Here is a 16,068-nt window from a genome sequence, read left to right as displayed (position 1 = left end):
TGTTTCTGCAAATGTATCAATCCAAACAAGAGTTCTGTTAAACTAAGACATACATGCACACTTGACGTGTTTCACTACTCACATTTGTTTTACACTCCAAGTCTTTCTATTTAAATTTGATTCCTCATTATCTTTTTCTGAAGTGCAATCTCCGGAGGCAAATCACACAAATATCTGACTGTGAGGGGAGAAAGAAAAACAAGCAATCAACTGGCTATTTGCTTAAACACTGTTTAGTTGCTTGATTTTGTGTTCTCCATGACATCTTGGTAAAAATACAAAGTCTCTCACATGTGAATGTTACTTGATTGTGGTTGTTTCTGTCTTCAGGACTGTTGATTCCTTTGCTGGAGGTTAAAGAAGTGAAGGACAGTCCACGGCAGCGCAGTGGATCACGGGTCGTCAAGAGCAGCCCTTCTCCCATCACCTTAACCCAAGCTGGAGGCAGCAGCCCCATGACAGGGACCAGCACACCCGAGTCCACCACACCCACCAGCAAGAGCTACCGCCGGAGCTTCTGGGACATACTGGTCAGTTGCTCCACACGTTGAAGGCTTTCATCTGTGTTTAGCCTGATCACTGGCTGCTTTACCATTTATAATGATACGCATGTACATATTATAGTAAATGGGGTGTAACTGGGTTCAATAATGACTCGACTGAAACCAGCTAGAGCCCGATCGATTGATTGGATGATATTAGCCAGATATTGGTATTACTCACTTTCTCAACAGCTTTTTTTGCCTGATTCAGAGGTTGATCAGACAGCATGTTTTGCAGGTGAAAAACCATGAGGCATCCTGCACTGCCTGAGCATATGTTTTTTTTTCAATTGTTGCTTGGCAACCACTGAATGAGCTATTGATTTATTCATTGATTTGAATTAAAAGAGAGATATTATTGTTATAATGGCACACTCTACACTCCATACCTCTGATGAGCTCCCGGGGGTCACTTCTAGGTCTAATCCCGTTCCGTATTCATATCTTACCGACAGCCCATTCTGTAAGCGAACATACAGTGTATTACAAGTTAACATTATGATGAAGATGAAGTGGTTCTAGGTCATAGAAATGCTAATTCTTTATAAGGCCACCTGAAACATTAGCCTATAATCTTTATTACCCCATAAAAGCCAGTGCACCACCTGAGGTCCTTGGACGGAGAATTGTTGGTCATATATTGGGCATTTGTAACTTAAATTAAACTGAACTTAACTTAAAGTCCCAGTCGGCAACATTTTTTTGATCATATTCACAGAAGCCGACACTACGCTCCGATAGAACAACATAAATCATCCGGTTTTAGAAAACGTAGAGCCTGTTGTTTGTTTTGCAAAGATCCGACAGCGCCCGGATGATCCTGTCCAATCAGCACGCAGGGCTGTGTTCGTGCACACAGAGCCCCTCCCCCCTCGGGTCGTACCACTATCACAGGGGGGAGGTAGAGGGAAGTAGCAACAAGTTTCCAATTCCTCGGTTAGAAACCGAAACGAGGAGGTCCAAAACAACCAAGGAAAATAAGGAAAAAAAGAAAGATTGCGACGGGGCCTGTGATAAAACCAACATCAACATCGGACCCGCGTTTCAAAGGTGGCGTGATCTAAGGGATTTCAAAGGGCACGAAGTCAAGGGGAAGGAGCTCGGTGGTCGTGGGGGAGGAGCGTGAGAGTTGTAAACATTCAAAATCTGACAGAGTGCCCTCGATCCGCCGGACTTGCCGACTGGGACTTTAAATGCCTTCCTTTCAATCGTTGCAGAGTAAGCCAGATTCATCAGAGCTTGGGAGCCCAAAGACGACTGATGACATAGTGCAGGAGAAGGGAGAGGAGGGCCGAGTAACACGCCGAAGACACAAGACGGAGAACGTGAAGCAGCAGTGGAGCCAGGAGAAAGCTGTGGCTGTGGAGCTGGAGCAGGCCCAGAGGTGGGCTGCACCTGAAACCACAAACGTCAATGCATTGAATGTGTACCAATGAGTTCTAAAGCTGAGATCCTGTTTTGAAAGTAAAAAGTCGTATAAAAATGATTACCAAACGTAATACTAATATTTTGTATTAAGGAAAGGGAGAAGAGGTCTTTTATCCTTAAACCTCAAAGTCTCTGTTTGATTGACAGTGAAAAATCCCTCAAAACGGAATCCAGCAGCTGACAGCAGACAGACACAGTTAGAGACGAGCTGGTGAACATAATGGAGCATTTAGCAGCCAAAGAGAAAGATGTGTTTCTCAGGAGTTGGTGGAGAACTAACCAGAGCTAAAGGAGAGTAAATATTGAGGTTACATGCATCACAATGCAGGTTTTTATCTCAAAACTGCTCCAGCTGATTAGCTAATAAACAATCTCAACCCACAAACTGCAGATCATAGCTAGCCTTCCAGTCTACTGCTGGCTCACACACTTATTTTTTCTGTTTATCAATCAGCATTGCCCCTGTCAAATAAACTAAAACAGAAAAGGCACAAAGGCTTTCCTTGTGTTGTGTCACAGACAGCGGATGCTTTCATGGTGCAGTATAAAATTCTCTTTTGTGGAATTAATTCTGAAAATGCAGACCATTAGATGTCTTTTATCATGAGAATATGAATGCCCTAGCTGGAAGAAAGCATGCATCTCAGTCCACATTCACTGAACAATATTGTCCAAAGCACTTCTGAAGCAGTGTCCTGAAATTGATTTATGAAAGGCAATGTTGTCAGCACCTGTCCAAGAGACCACTGTCACTGACAGCAATCAACAAAGCTTGAAACTAATTAGTGTTGTGCCACCTGTAAAACAAGCCCTGATATGTGTGTGTGTCTTCGTAGGAGGCAGGTGTCTCAGCTGGAGGAGGGAGATGCAGGAACTCTCCATCCCATCTACCAGCTTACCTGCCAGCCATGGATCACTTTCATGGCTAAACTTGGTAAGCGTTATTTAAGTCTCACATGTTTCATCCAGAATGGGGAAAAATAATTTGAGAATGACTGCATCCACTGATGATGACGAGGTTTTGTATTCTGCGTGCTGAAGCGTCTTGTCTTTTCCCTTCTGACCTGGTGCTGGGAAACAGGCTGCCCCTCCATCCAGCAGTGCACGGCCGAAATGACTTCCCACTTCCTGCTGCCTTCCATCTTGGCAGAGATCGTTAGTCTGGTCAGTTCTCTGGCCAGTGACACGACAGTGAAGGCCTTTGAAAAGACAAGGTGCGTTGTAGAACGATTCGCTCATGTCCCATTGAACATAAATGGGGGCAAACTTGGCGTTTTGTCCCACTGCGCTTAGTGGATCACAACCGTTGCTCTTCAACTGCTTTCAGTGCCTACTTGTCAAAAGCATTGCATCGACTTTTATTGTGCGACTTCAGATGTCATTTTGAGAGGTTTCTGTTTGCAGAGTATGAAATGTCTGTTTACAGTCTCCCACAGTGCATTGCAGAGGAAAAGGGATATTCCACATATCACAGACCAACACTGTGTTACTGCTGTGTCGTGTGTATCGCATTCATGGTTGTCTCTTGTTTCTCATCCTTTTTAGCTGTCCCTCATCCGGAGGCATATTTGTCCCATTGCCTCTTACCCACAACCTCAGCCAACCTCCAGACGCTACAAGGAGCTTCATTCTCATTGGCCGCAACTTCCATCAGTGGCACTGTAGCACTGAGCAAGGTAACTGCTAGACCCAGGGTCTCTTCACATTCACAGTGGTCACCTACTGCCACTGTTACCCAATGGTCATCGTCTGCTCCGCTCAAACAACTGTACAGTGTACACATGACTACAAATCCATCACACTACCCGATCCTCTTGAAATACTCGTAAATGACCGTAATAATTCAAAGAAAACTGCAACAGCAAGTTAATTTGAACTTTAAGAAGTCCATGACACTTGTGATTGAGAAGCTAGCAGGTATGTAATTTCACAAGTTTTGACCTCTAAATACTGTATGTTGGGATATTTTCTCCGTGTCGTCACAACTGTACTTCTGGACAGATTTCCAGATTATCATATGTGTATCAAAAAGTCCACTCGCATCTTTGAGGAGTGAAAAGTAATGAGACAAGACAAAGGCAACACAAGGAGAATGGACTACCCAGAGTTTCTTGAGGCACGTGGCTGTCACCCAATCAAACCAAAACCTTATTCTAGGTCTGCCTCTATTTTCTGTGATGACTGCTGTATGGGAGATCTCTTCTTTATAGCATTACTATGGCAACGCAAATTGAGACTTCAAATCAAAATTCTAATTGTAAAGGGGAAAAAAACGATTTACAACCCCTTACTGTGATTTAATATAATGAAACCATATGGAAGAAGAATACAGACGTGGTGGTAATCATCCATCCAGCTGATATTGATTACTGTTAATGAAGGCTGATATCAGCGCATAAAGACTTACAAACCAGCAGCATGTTTCTAACACCCGTTTTAACATCATTTGTAGCGTAGACGACATGAGCATGAGTGTTTTGTGCCCAAGCTTTCAACATGCTCTCCTTGCTGCTGCTCTTTGTTTCTGTGCCTCCGTGTCCATGCCAGCACATGCCTAACATAACTGTGTTATTTTGCAAATGTCTGCTTCGACCGGTTTGTGTCGAGCTGCGTGTGTTCACCGTCCATGCCGCCTTGCTGTTTGTACCATCTCTGTTTGCCTACAGAAGACAGTTCAGATGAGGAAAACTCCCCAGTGCTAAATAGGTTCACACGTAAGTTGGCCTCTCAGCTTACACATTGGTGCTGATGGGATGTTTGACATTGCTGTTTGTTTGTATTGTTTTTGATAGAAATGTAGTGTTTAATATGTTTGTATTTTATTCACCAATGCTATGTGTTTATTAACAGAAATTAACAAACAGAGCTTAAAAGTCAATAAAAGTGGCAACTTGAAAGCTCAACTTAAAACTTCAGAATAAAGGAGGGGACTTTTTGGAGACGTTTTTGTCGGAATACCTCAATTAAACACCGGAGCTCTCGCCAAACTTCAGCAGCTGCTGGTTATATCAGCTCTTTCTTATTAACATTAATTTCACAGGTAACTTGATGACAGGCCAAAAAGATCCTTTGGCTGTTGAATCTCCAGTTACATCTTTAATTTAAGCTGATTATACAGTTTGAATCAGGATGTGGTAAAGTCATAGGCTGCAGCTGTTATTTCAGTGAGTCAGATACATTTAATCAACATGTGTATTTTACTATGCGAGTAGAATAAGTAAAGTTCTATCTTATCCAGGCGGCAACCTCCGGTTCTGAAAAGTGAAGCCAAGCAGAAGTGCCTTAAACTTGCATTCTCTCTACTGGCCTTCAGGGGGAGACTCCTCTGGTTGTGAGAAAATGACCCAACTTCTCACTTGATTTATTATGGATGGATCAAGGTTGCTGCTCGGGATTCCGTCTGCCGCTTGTGTTCATCAGATCCACTTGTCGCTCCTCCACAGTCCAAATACAGTCACCTCCTTCACTGGTTGGTTCACTAACCAATAGGTGACGTCATGATGACTAAGTCCACTTATAAATAGTCTATGATCTTATCTCATTCAGGTGTTATTGCTGCAGTTTAAGTACTCTGATTCTAACTAAATATTTTATTTAATGCATAACCTAGCTATTACAATATTAAGTAAGTAATCCCATAAAAAGCTGTAAGCCTGGAGCCATGCCAGTATACCCAGTACAGGCAGACGTCTGTGAGTAAATGTCTGCACTTTTAACTGTGCGATAATAAATGTCCAATTACTTTCTTTAAAAGAAAATGAAAGGGAAAATACAATACATTAAACAATGATATACATGACACATTGATATATTGATAACAAAGGCAATTGAGGAAGACTGCATTTAATTAAAGACAAAGGTCTACGAATTATTGTGCAGTTTTAATGCTGTTCTAATAAAGTAATACATAGCCCCAAAGTGTGAAGGCTCAGGAGAAAACCAGATGCATGAGTCAGAAGCAACAAGCAAACATATCTGAAAGGAGCTCAGGCAGGCAGAAGTCAGCACTGGGAAGTGTACCTGACAGGGAATGAGAGGAAACAGGCTGGTATTTATACTGCACGGCAGGAGTGGCTGGATCTGAAAGGACAGGAAGGCAACAAGCAGAGCAGACGCAAATAACTGCTGCCTTTTGTTTAAAAGAGTTGAAATCTAAACGAAATGTAATCTCTAGTTGTTGTTTTCTTCCTCCCATAATTGAATATCCTCAAACTATATACAGTAGATTCTGGGATCTGAATAATATCATTATCATTGCATTTTGGAAAGCAAAGAATAAACACTCCATGTTTCTTTTCTTCCCTAGTAATCATGTTCGGCTCAGTTTGTTCTAATGCTGCGTTCACACCAAATCCAGATTTGGAGGGGCGATTGTCAACAAAGTCAATGCATTAGGCTTTTGGGCTGTTAAAGACCCACTGAGCATTCCCCTAAACGTGCAAATGAAAATGAGCTGCATGTACAAAGTTGATCTCAGAGTGATACGGTGCTGTCTATGGACTCTAATCCAACAGTTAGGTACAGACAGATGAAATAAAGTCCAGGCAGTCTGCAGGGAGTCTGTGCTTGGTGTTTTGTCTGGCTTTGATTCCTCTTGCTTTCACTGAATTTCTCTCTCTTCTGCCCAGCTCATAAGGGCTTCCAGCGCTTCGAGGCCATGGAGCAGAGTGATTGGTTCATTCCGAGCCAGGCGGGCGCAGGACTGGCTCCCCGCCAGAGGTTCCTCTTCATCAGTATCCTGGATAAAAAGGTGACTGTGCAGATGTGAATGTCCCTCAGGTCATGAGAACAAACAATTGTTGGAGTTGTTACAAGTACAAAAGGTCTGGATAGTTTAAAGTGTAAATACATCTTTGACCACTGAATTACAGTTGTGTTAAATGGCCCTCCCTTGTCGTGTTGTCCTTTTAACGGCTGCTTAATCAAAGCAACAGAAAGGCTCACATACAGTTTGCAGGCAGATGATTATACATCCAGGTTTTCTCACATCGGTCTGCGAGGTTTCATAGAGATCATGTTTTGTGTCGGTTCCCTATGACCATCTTACCTAAGATTTAAAGGTGCAATGTGTAAGCTCTGGATCAGATTTGAGTTTAAAACATTCAACAAATTAAGTAACATTATGATCAGAACGTTATGTTCAGAGACACCTACTGACGTGAGCACTTTAAACCGGCCCGTCTTGTCTTGTAAAACCATTTGTACCTGGAGAGGCGCTAGTGAGTCTCCGTAGGGTCCAGTCTGTCCTCAGTCCAACATGAGAGGACGAAGAAGAAGCTGCCTCAATCATGTTGAAAATAAATTTGGATTGTTTGTTTATTAGATTTAATCTGAGAGTGGCAGAAACGAGAAAATTACTCGTATTTTTGTTTCGTACTCTCCGTCACCAGGAGACTACTTCCCTGGAAAATGTCTGGCAGCTTATGAGACAGACCTGCAGTTACCTATAGCAACTACTATTCAGCCAGCTGCAGTGAACGCTGGGTCTAACCTGTGTAAGGGCCGCAACAGAAAGTTCACTTCTCCTGGGGGAGTGGGGTTGGTCCCCTGGGATCAGACTTTCAGCTCTACGGTGTTCGATCTCCTGGAGATGCCTCTCCTCCCAGCGGAGTAGTCTCCGTGCCAGAGGGTGGACAAAACAGAAACACTAGTTGTTTTGTCATTTCTACCATTTGGGAATTAATGCACTAAACCAATTACCAAAGTGCACACATACCTAGTTACAGTCACAGTGAACCCACAGATGGCTACGTAAACTACAGGCTGACGATACACATGAAGATTAGAAAAAAGTATTGTTAATTTTTAAACAGGCTTTCAAAGTTTCAGCGAGGCTAGGATGTATAAGTGTATACCAGGGTATTTTCGAAATCCCAGCGGTATGACTTACAATAAATACAGACACTGTTCCTTCTATGATGCTGATCCTGATGCTCAGAAAGATGGAAACTCAGGGTTGCCTTAAAAAGCTTATAGTTTATAGTTGTGATGTCAGTTTTGCATTAGCAAGCTTTGCTGGCGTTTATTGCTGCATTTTGTTCAGGTTACAGGTGCAGCCAGCAGTCAGCTGATGTTCATTCCCAGTCAGCTGATAGTGGCTCTAAATAATTTGATTGGTGGTTTCTCTGAAAGCTGATCAGAAGAGCTGATCAGATGACTCCTCAATTACAGCGGACTCCGTGACGCTTATGCGTGATGGGACTGATGACTTTAAATTGACATGGTGAAGTAGAAGTAGAAATGAAATGATCCATGTTTCAATGCTACATGTTACACATTTCACCTTTAAAAGCTAGAGACTTGCAATCGGTATGTAATGGAATACATGGATGTGATGCCTATACTATACTTGTTTTTGACCCGTCATATTGTCCCCGCCATCGCTTCAGGTGACTCTGTACAGCTATAACTGGTCTGTGGACCTGGGCGCCTCTCTGAACCGGGAGCTGGTCCGCCTTGTTAAGTGGCAGAACGCGAGGGCTCATGTTGTCCACTGCCTGCTCAACCAGAAGATGGGCCTCTTCCATCACTACTGCTTCTCTGATGCACCCATCCTCGAAATGGACTTCAAGCAGGTAAAGAAGCAGGTCCTTAAATCAGCAGCATTTTACAACACAGCGTCTAAACCAGTGTCAGGTTATCCTTTTAATAATATATACTTGAAATTGAAACGTTTTTGAGGCACTGAAATGTTTTACAATTTTCACCAGTTCAAATTCTAGGCAGCCATTTACTTCTACAAACAGGAAAATAAAAACGCGACGACGCTTAGCATAAATGAAAAAGGATTAAATATGGATTTCCCCCGTCAGCATTCGCTACCTCACAGACTTCTACAGACATGCTGACACACTTCAATCGTGTTACTAAAAAGGCAGCTGTGACGCCTTCTGTTTCCGACTGCTAGTCAGTATGTCTGCATACGACGGGGGCCGAGGAGTCGGGGGGCTGCTAGTTCAGGTGGAACCAGCCTGCCAGGGCGGCATCTGGATTCACACTGTTGCAGCGGGTAGCGGGACCCGAGGCACGTTTCATACAGCTGTCGTGTCCCGGGGAGGAATCCTGGTGATGTCACTACCTGAACACATCATTTTAACCAGAGTGGTGTTTAAGATGAACGGGTGTGTGCTACAGCACTTCCTGGTAGTATGTGTGAACTTTGTGATTTGATGAAAGCCAACCAATGTTTGACATCATACCATCTGAAGAACTACAAATCCCATCTAGTTGTACAGTTTCACCTGGGTTCCTGTGGTGTTTTCTCTTGTCTGCGGTCACACAACATGAAAAGGCGAGCAGCCTTGCTATTAAGATGGATGTGTATTTGTTGGCTAATATTTATGCTGTCAACTTACAGAGTTATTAGATTGTTTGAATCTGAATTTAATCAGTTCCAGGTGAAAGCAGTGTTTACGTTGACATTCAGTTTGAATGCTAAATTCCCTCCTGTGTTCCCGTCCCCCGCAGCTCCGTCACAGCTTGTTGCTTCTTCATGCAGGGTTCTGTTTTGAGTATCTCAGCAAAACCGCTTGAACCTCCTTTATTAAATCTGGGGCTGCAGACCAGTGCGACTGACGGGATGCGGCGGCACAAACCAAACAAGATTTCTCGACCATGTGACTGGGCATTTTTATTCTTCTGGATTATTACCGCTCTGTATTTCCTGTTGATCACATCCTGGAAATACAACCCTGTCATATTAACGACCTTGTTTTTCAAAATGAAACACTTAACTAGCTCAATGCAATTTAATCCTTGTCAGTTTCCATTTATACTCTTGGGTTATTTATGATCAGCTCTGGCATAGAGCGCTCTGAATAGGGGAGTGTCCTCTCTTTAGTTTTTAAAAGTGTGCTTCCAGTGGCAAAGCTGTTTGCAAAGCATATTTAACAACCCCCCTTCCTTCACACTCTGATGCCTGCTCTCCTCCACCGTCACATCAGGAGTCAGATGTCATATCAACCTCACTGTTCCCACTGGTGAGTAAGTGGTGCAGAAAGACTCCATTTCCAACTTCGACCCCAGTGATTTTGATTTCCACTGGTCAGAAGCCAGAGAGCCTGATGCAGTGTGAAAGACCATGGGAGCACTTGTATAGTAAGATTTTGCAATAACGGCAGTTTTTTGGACTGCATAGAATTTTTCAGGGGCACATTTGGGATCTAACAGTAAGCCGCAGATATATTGAGGGCTTCGATGACTAAAAAGAAGAGGCTGGGAAAAAGTGGGTAGAGAAAGCACACGAGTAACAGTCCGTCCTCCCTCAACAACTACTGTTTACTCACTACTCACTCACTGCTGTATGAATGCAGTATAGTATTTATTACAAAAATATGTTGGTATTTGAATAAGGGTGGGCCCAGCAGCCACGTAATTGTGCGACAGCAGTGACGTAAATATCCCAAAGTGTGTTTTTGTTTTGTTTTATTATTTTACAGATTGTGTGACAGGATAGTGAGTAGGGAGTAGTAGACCTTAACTTCAAGGTCACCGGGTTGCATGTTCTCCTGCAGTGAGAAATAAGCTTCCATTGATTCTAATGAAATCCATTAAAACATACTGCTACCATGCTCTGGATATTACATAACTTTAAATAACACATCAATTATATCTTTACAATGATGTTGACCTGTCACTTTCTTTGTAGTTGTACCAAAAGATGTTGTGCCTAAATAAGATGAGGAGATACATTTCTGCAGATATTTGTCATGCCTCTATGCTGGCGACAACCATGGAGATGTTATTTTTTGGGTCATATGTCCGTCCGTCCATCCGTCCGTTTATGCCAAATTTTTTCAAATTTGGCATAAACGTCATAAGGTCATTGTGACCTTATATCCGTCCCATTCTGGTGAACGTAATATCTCAGGAATGCCTTGAGGACATTTGGTGGTCAAAGGTCACTTTGACCTTGCAAAACACATTTTTGTTTTAAGAATTCATATGCTAATTATTACAATTTAGCACAAATGAATATAGGATAAAATGATGAAGTGATGACATTTTGGACAGACATGGATATAAACTCCATTAAACTCTCAATGTACTCAATTTAACCGATTAGTGGAGTCGAACATCTGCAAGTTGGTAATTCTAGTTTTGTGTTCAATTTAACTTGTGGTGACTTTTTGAACTTTAACATCCTGTTAAATGTAATAATTTAATTCATAAGTGTAATTTGGAAAGCAAGGATTGAGTGATGCAACAGCGCTGCTATGATGTGCTTCCAGCACAACAGTCCACATGCTGGATGTGGGGAAAGTGTTGAACATGGCTGAATGACCAACCAAGCAGAGTGGGCCTGGGAAGATCCAGGTGTTAAGGGCTTTGTAGTAATTTGATTTGGGGAACTTGCTCCTTGAACAGCACATTGATGTGATAAAGTCCAAGTGGAAGTCTTGGTGCTCAAAAACACTGAACAGAAACCCTTTTCCAGCAAACAATTATGTTCAAGATGCACAGAGTGTGAGGAGGGGAGTGGGCTGGATGGGTTAATAGGGCCCCACAGCGCATTTTGGCCCTTGGGCCCCCCTAGCAGGTCAATCTGACCATGGTGACATTGACACAAAGCATGCAAGCATGCTTAAAAAAGGTTAAAAAATAAGGGGAAATGTCACAAACAGTGTTGTTCCTGCATTGTAGTGTGGCGCAGGCAGCATTTTACATCAAAGAAGACACCAAATGCCCTTTTAGCCTCCCCCCTACGGCCAATTACAAAACAAACTCAAAGAATAGAAAGAACCAAACTTTTCCTTTTTCCCTCCGATGGCCCTGCTCTTCATCGCTGCATTACTAATGAGTCCGGACAGAAGGCAGAGTCAGAGCAGCAGAAAATTTGCCTGAACAGAGCTTCATCTGTCATGGTTCTGATGAGAAGCAGAGGGAGCACCAGTGCACAGTTAGACCCTCCAGCCTGTAGGCATGGTGCAGCCAACTCTGCCACACTGGGGCATCTGGGCCCTGAGCTGCTCCGCTGAACAAACTCACCCAAAAGTTCCTCTCAACAGCGACCCGGGCACACGAACAATGCTCTGGAAATGTAGGCATCCAGTAATAATGACAACCATAAATACTAATATGGGATCTGTAGCATCCCAGTGTTGCAGCTGATCAGGCAGACATTAATCTGTTATGACATAGTCTCCCGTACTGCTGCCAAGAGCTGCTCTGAATGTGTATCAGCCCAGAGAGTCTCCTCGTAACGTTCCATTGATGATGTGCAGACTCTGGGTAACTCTGTGGAAGCTGGGTAACACTTGTGTTTGGAATTTTCTCAAACCGGTGTCTCAGGGGGAGTTCAGGCAGAGGAAAGCCGGTTCCTCCAGGATGATGTTTGTTTCCCTGGCTGTTTTTGCAATGTCACCCCCAGAAGGAGATAACACATCGTAGTAGGGGGATTCAGAGGTGGATCATTTCAAATGAATCGGTTAGTTTTGATCTATACCAAATAATCCCGCCTCCTGAGCGGGCGGCAGCCTCTGGGTCTGAAAAGTGAAGCCAGTGCTTAAGTGACTTAAACTTTAATTATTTCTGGCAATCAGGGGGTGACTCCGCTCAAATTGTATAGAAGTCTATGAGAAAAGGACCCTACTTCTCACTTGATTTATTACCTCAGTAAACAAAAACAAGGATGGTGATAGCCAAAACTTAAGACACCAATGGGCAAAAACTAAGATAACTACAGCCAAAAAACAAGATGACTACAGCCAAAAAACAAGATGACGACAGCCAAAAAGCCAGATGGTGACAGCAAAAAAACAAGATGAACACAGCAAAAAAACAAGATGAAGACAGCCAAAAAGCAAGATGGTGACAGCCAAAAAGCAAGAAAAGCAAGATGGTGACAGCAAAAAAACAAGATGGTGAAAGCAAAAAAACAAGATGGAGACAGCCAAAAAGCAAGATGGTGACAGCAAAAAAACAAGATGAAGACTGCCAAAAAAACGTTTTATTTGATATTATTTCAATTATCAATGTGTTTTGTTTTGAAAACAAGATAGAGACTGAAACAAATAATAATCATAATAACATGATTATTTTGCTAAGTTAGATTAAATAATAATAAATAAATAAATTTGGAGGACAGTCTAGAATGTATGAGATGGTGTCAGTTACCACATCACATGATGCTTTCTTATTTAAAATACTTCTGATCCTTGTTTTGTCTTTCTTTGTTGTCCTTTCATTGAGCATTTATTGACATTAATGTGATGTCCTCTGCTTCTGTCTGTCTTTCGTTCTTCCCTCCCATCCATCTCTTCCAGGATCCCAACCCATTCCTCAGCCCCTCCATGGAGCCCGATGCCTTGCTGCGTAGTGCAGTTCCTCCGTTGCCCAGTAAAGAGCAGGGCAGGCTGAGTAGCTCCGGACGAAGTCTTGCTCCGCTGCACTTCCCCTCTGAGCTGCTTCCCTTCGACGAGGCTCTGAGGGACGTGTGCACCATCCGACCCTTGATGGAGGGGGATGTTGTGGCACGGCATGGCGGCCAGCTCTTGGAGATCAAAGCTGCTGAGCGTAGAGGTTAATATTGCTACTGCTATTGATGATAATAAAAACAAAATTTTTGTCCGATGCCTGGCAAATTCCACACTGGACAGGAGGGATAATGACTTTACCTTTGTGCTGACAGAATTGGAGAAACAGATGAAGATAGAGAACCTGTTTGTGACGTGGCAGCAGAGGTCAGCACAGTCCAACATGCCCATTTCAGTAAGTAGCCCAAGTCATAGTTCTGAGATATAAATAAATATCTGTAACTTAAAGGTACCAAATTCACAATTCAGTATTGCCTCCACACGGCTCTCAACTTGACAGTGGCTGGGCCGGTGGCTTGCAGCTAACAGCGCTAATAGAATTTGTCCACAGAATTTCCATGTTTCCCATTTATTGTCTATTCTGGTAGTGCAGCGTTGCATTTCAAGAGACATTGCCTGCTTTGCATTTGCATGAAGTTGAGGTCCAGGCTCATAAATGCAAATCAACTCTTAAACTAATAGTTGTTGTAAATGTGTCAGGAACACGTTTAAGTGTACCATTGCAGTGCAAGAGCTAGTTCACACTAGACGCCGAAGCACAGGGACGATGAGGACTAATGACTTGTGATTTGATTTCTGCATTGTGAGAAAACAGTAAAGCATTGTTAGTTAACTGAGAAGAAGGTGGCAGCACGGCTAAGCTGGAGAGTCTCAACTGCTCCTGTTCTTGATCGTTCTTGGATCGTAGTCATGACACCTCTTCTGAAAGGTTACTGTTTTGTGTTCACTGTCAAGACATCAGAGTCTGTGTTAATGCTTTACACTGAATCCGTTGTGTGTGCTTTCAACCAGTGTGTTGTTGAGAAAGGACACAGCCAGATGCCATCCCAAGTAAGGCTCAGAGTGCTGCCTTAAAGAGGTTCTTTTGAAGGCCTAACACTAGAATGTATTTAATGTTCAGCCAGGTATGGGCCTCTATAATTACTGCACATTACATCGACATAATGAAGTGGAGGCTCAGTTGAAATGCTTTGCTTGTGTATGAGAAGTCTGGTGTGGGATTATACTTTTCCTCACAGCTTAGTCCAGATAGGTCAAAATGCTATCAGATATTGGACACATTAAAAGCATAATGTGAAACATCTAATGTGAATGGATCTGACCAGTAAGTCAGGATTGTGTCTAATATCAAATATAGCTAATTGGACTTGGCAAAACCTGGGGGACTGGTGCCTCTCACTACTTTATGGCTTTAAGGATTTCACAATTACAGTTCATTCCTCAGGGAAATCATTTAGTATTGGCTCGTTTCAAAGTAGGGAATAACTGGGTCTGTCTTTGAATTTGATTGTTCAACAGACACGGGGCACTCAAACGTAACCGATATCTGCAGCGTGACGCTGGAACAACAGGGCCACAGCCATTTCCACTGGCTGTTTGTTTTAGGTGGATTTTCATGCCACTGGATGAACTAAATTGACTTTTAGATGTGATATGACTGTATCATGCTTGGAGCTGAATATCAAGCATCTTTCAATTCTTCAGTGGAGCCCCCTGAACACTGCTGAATCTGACTACGACGAGCTACAAAATATACTCCTGGAGACTTTATTCTTGAAAAACAATCATCCAAAGTTTACCCTGCAATGTCACAATCTTATCCAAAACATGGATGTCTCAACAGGGGGCCGATTTGGAGACCCTGAAGCAGTCATCCAGGCTGGTCCACTACTGTGCCACCCCTCTCCTCTTTGACCCCATCTTCCGCAAGCAGATCCAAGAGGAACAAATTATTCAGCCTCCAGTGAAGGTATGTTTTCCGTCTGACTCAAAGGAAAGTGACAGGAAGAGTGTCTTTGTCGTCTCTATGTTGACATGCTTTTTACTCACATAAACCTATTCTCAAGCAAGTTTCTAGTCACTTTCTAGTCGTCGTTTTTTGTTAAATGGCTAATTTAACATCTGGCTAATTCGACTTTTGGCTAATACTGGCACATTTGCTGCTGTGGTGTTGATCAGTGTTCATTGTCCCTGTCTATCCATCCATCCACCCTTACATCCATCCATCCAACCATTCATCCAAAACTATCCACCCTTACATCCATCCATCCATCCATCCAACCATCGTCATCCCTTTCCTGCTCCTCATCTGGGTCTAATTGAGGCCCAGGTGTCCTTTTTTCCAACCATGACTATAGATGAGGGTGAGAATGTAGATTTAGTGGTAAATCATGAGCTATACCTTTAAGTTCAGCTCCAAATATAACCACATCCACATCACTGCTATCACCACACAGGGTTAGGTAGAAAATAATTACATGTAATGTAACAAGAAACTATAATCACCCCAAATTACATTTTTAAAATGTGTAATTAGGAACAAAGCCACTCAAAGCCACTGTAGGATGGAATAATTGGCTCTGATTTGAAGAGTTGAGGAATATAGAAACAGCCAACCTTCTCCAAGGTGGTCTTACGTTTACTTATGTAGGTCATGTAGAGGCATCAGTATTAAATACAGAGTTAAAAGTTATTCAGTTACTTTAATCCACACGACGCTACACACAGTTACGTCTGCATACTTGAAAGAGTCTGTTTATGTGATGCCTGCTGTTCTCTGTGCC

General features: G+C 42.8%; 1 protein-coding gene across 4 annotated transcripts in view; it reads left to right on the top strand.

Moving 5' to 3' along the window:
• Window positions 1–16,068, top strand: part of szt2 (SZT2 subunit of KICSTOR complex) — a 94,070-nt gene that overhangs the window by 54,613 nt on the left and 23,389 nt on the right. For 3 of the 4 annotated variants that reach the window (XM_084012507.1, XM_084012506.1, XM_084012505.1), the window contains 11 exons: window positions 331–530; window positions 1,760–1,926; window positions 2,807–2,904; window positions 3,052–3,184; window positions 3,516–3,646; window positions 4,637–4,684; window positions 6,599–6,720; window positions 8,360–8,545; window positions 13,235–13,490; window positions 13,600–13,679; window positions 15,129–15,254. In XM_084012507.1, coding sequence (XP_083868633.1) covers window positions 331–530; window positions 1,760–1,926; window positions 2,807–2,904; window positions 3,052–3,184; window positions 3,516–3,646; window positions 4,637–4,684; window positions 6,599–6,720; window positions 8,360–8,545; window positions 13,235–13,490; window positions 13,600–13,679; window positions 15,129–15,254 — 1,547 coding nt within the window. The remainder of the gene's footprint in view (window positions 1–330; window positions 531–1,759; window positions 1,927–2,806; window positions 2,905–3,051; window positions 3,185–3,515; window positions 3,647–4,636; window positions 4,685–6,598; window positions 6,721–8,359; window positions 8,546–13,234; window positions 13,491–13,599; window positions 13,680–15,128; window positions 15,255–16,068) is intronic. The other variant, XM_084012508.1, reaches the window with a different exon arrangement.

This window comes from Eutrigla gurnardus (genome assembly GCF_963514095.1).
Source record: "Eutrigla gurnardus genome assembly, chromosome: 6".
Taxonomy (NCBI): Eukaryota; Metazoa; Chordata; class Actinopteri; order Perciformes; family Triglidae; genus Eutrigla; species Eutrigla gurnardus.
The sequence above is the reverse complement of the archived record's forward strand: the minus strand, read 5'-3'. Positions and strand labels throughout refer to the sequence as shown.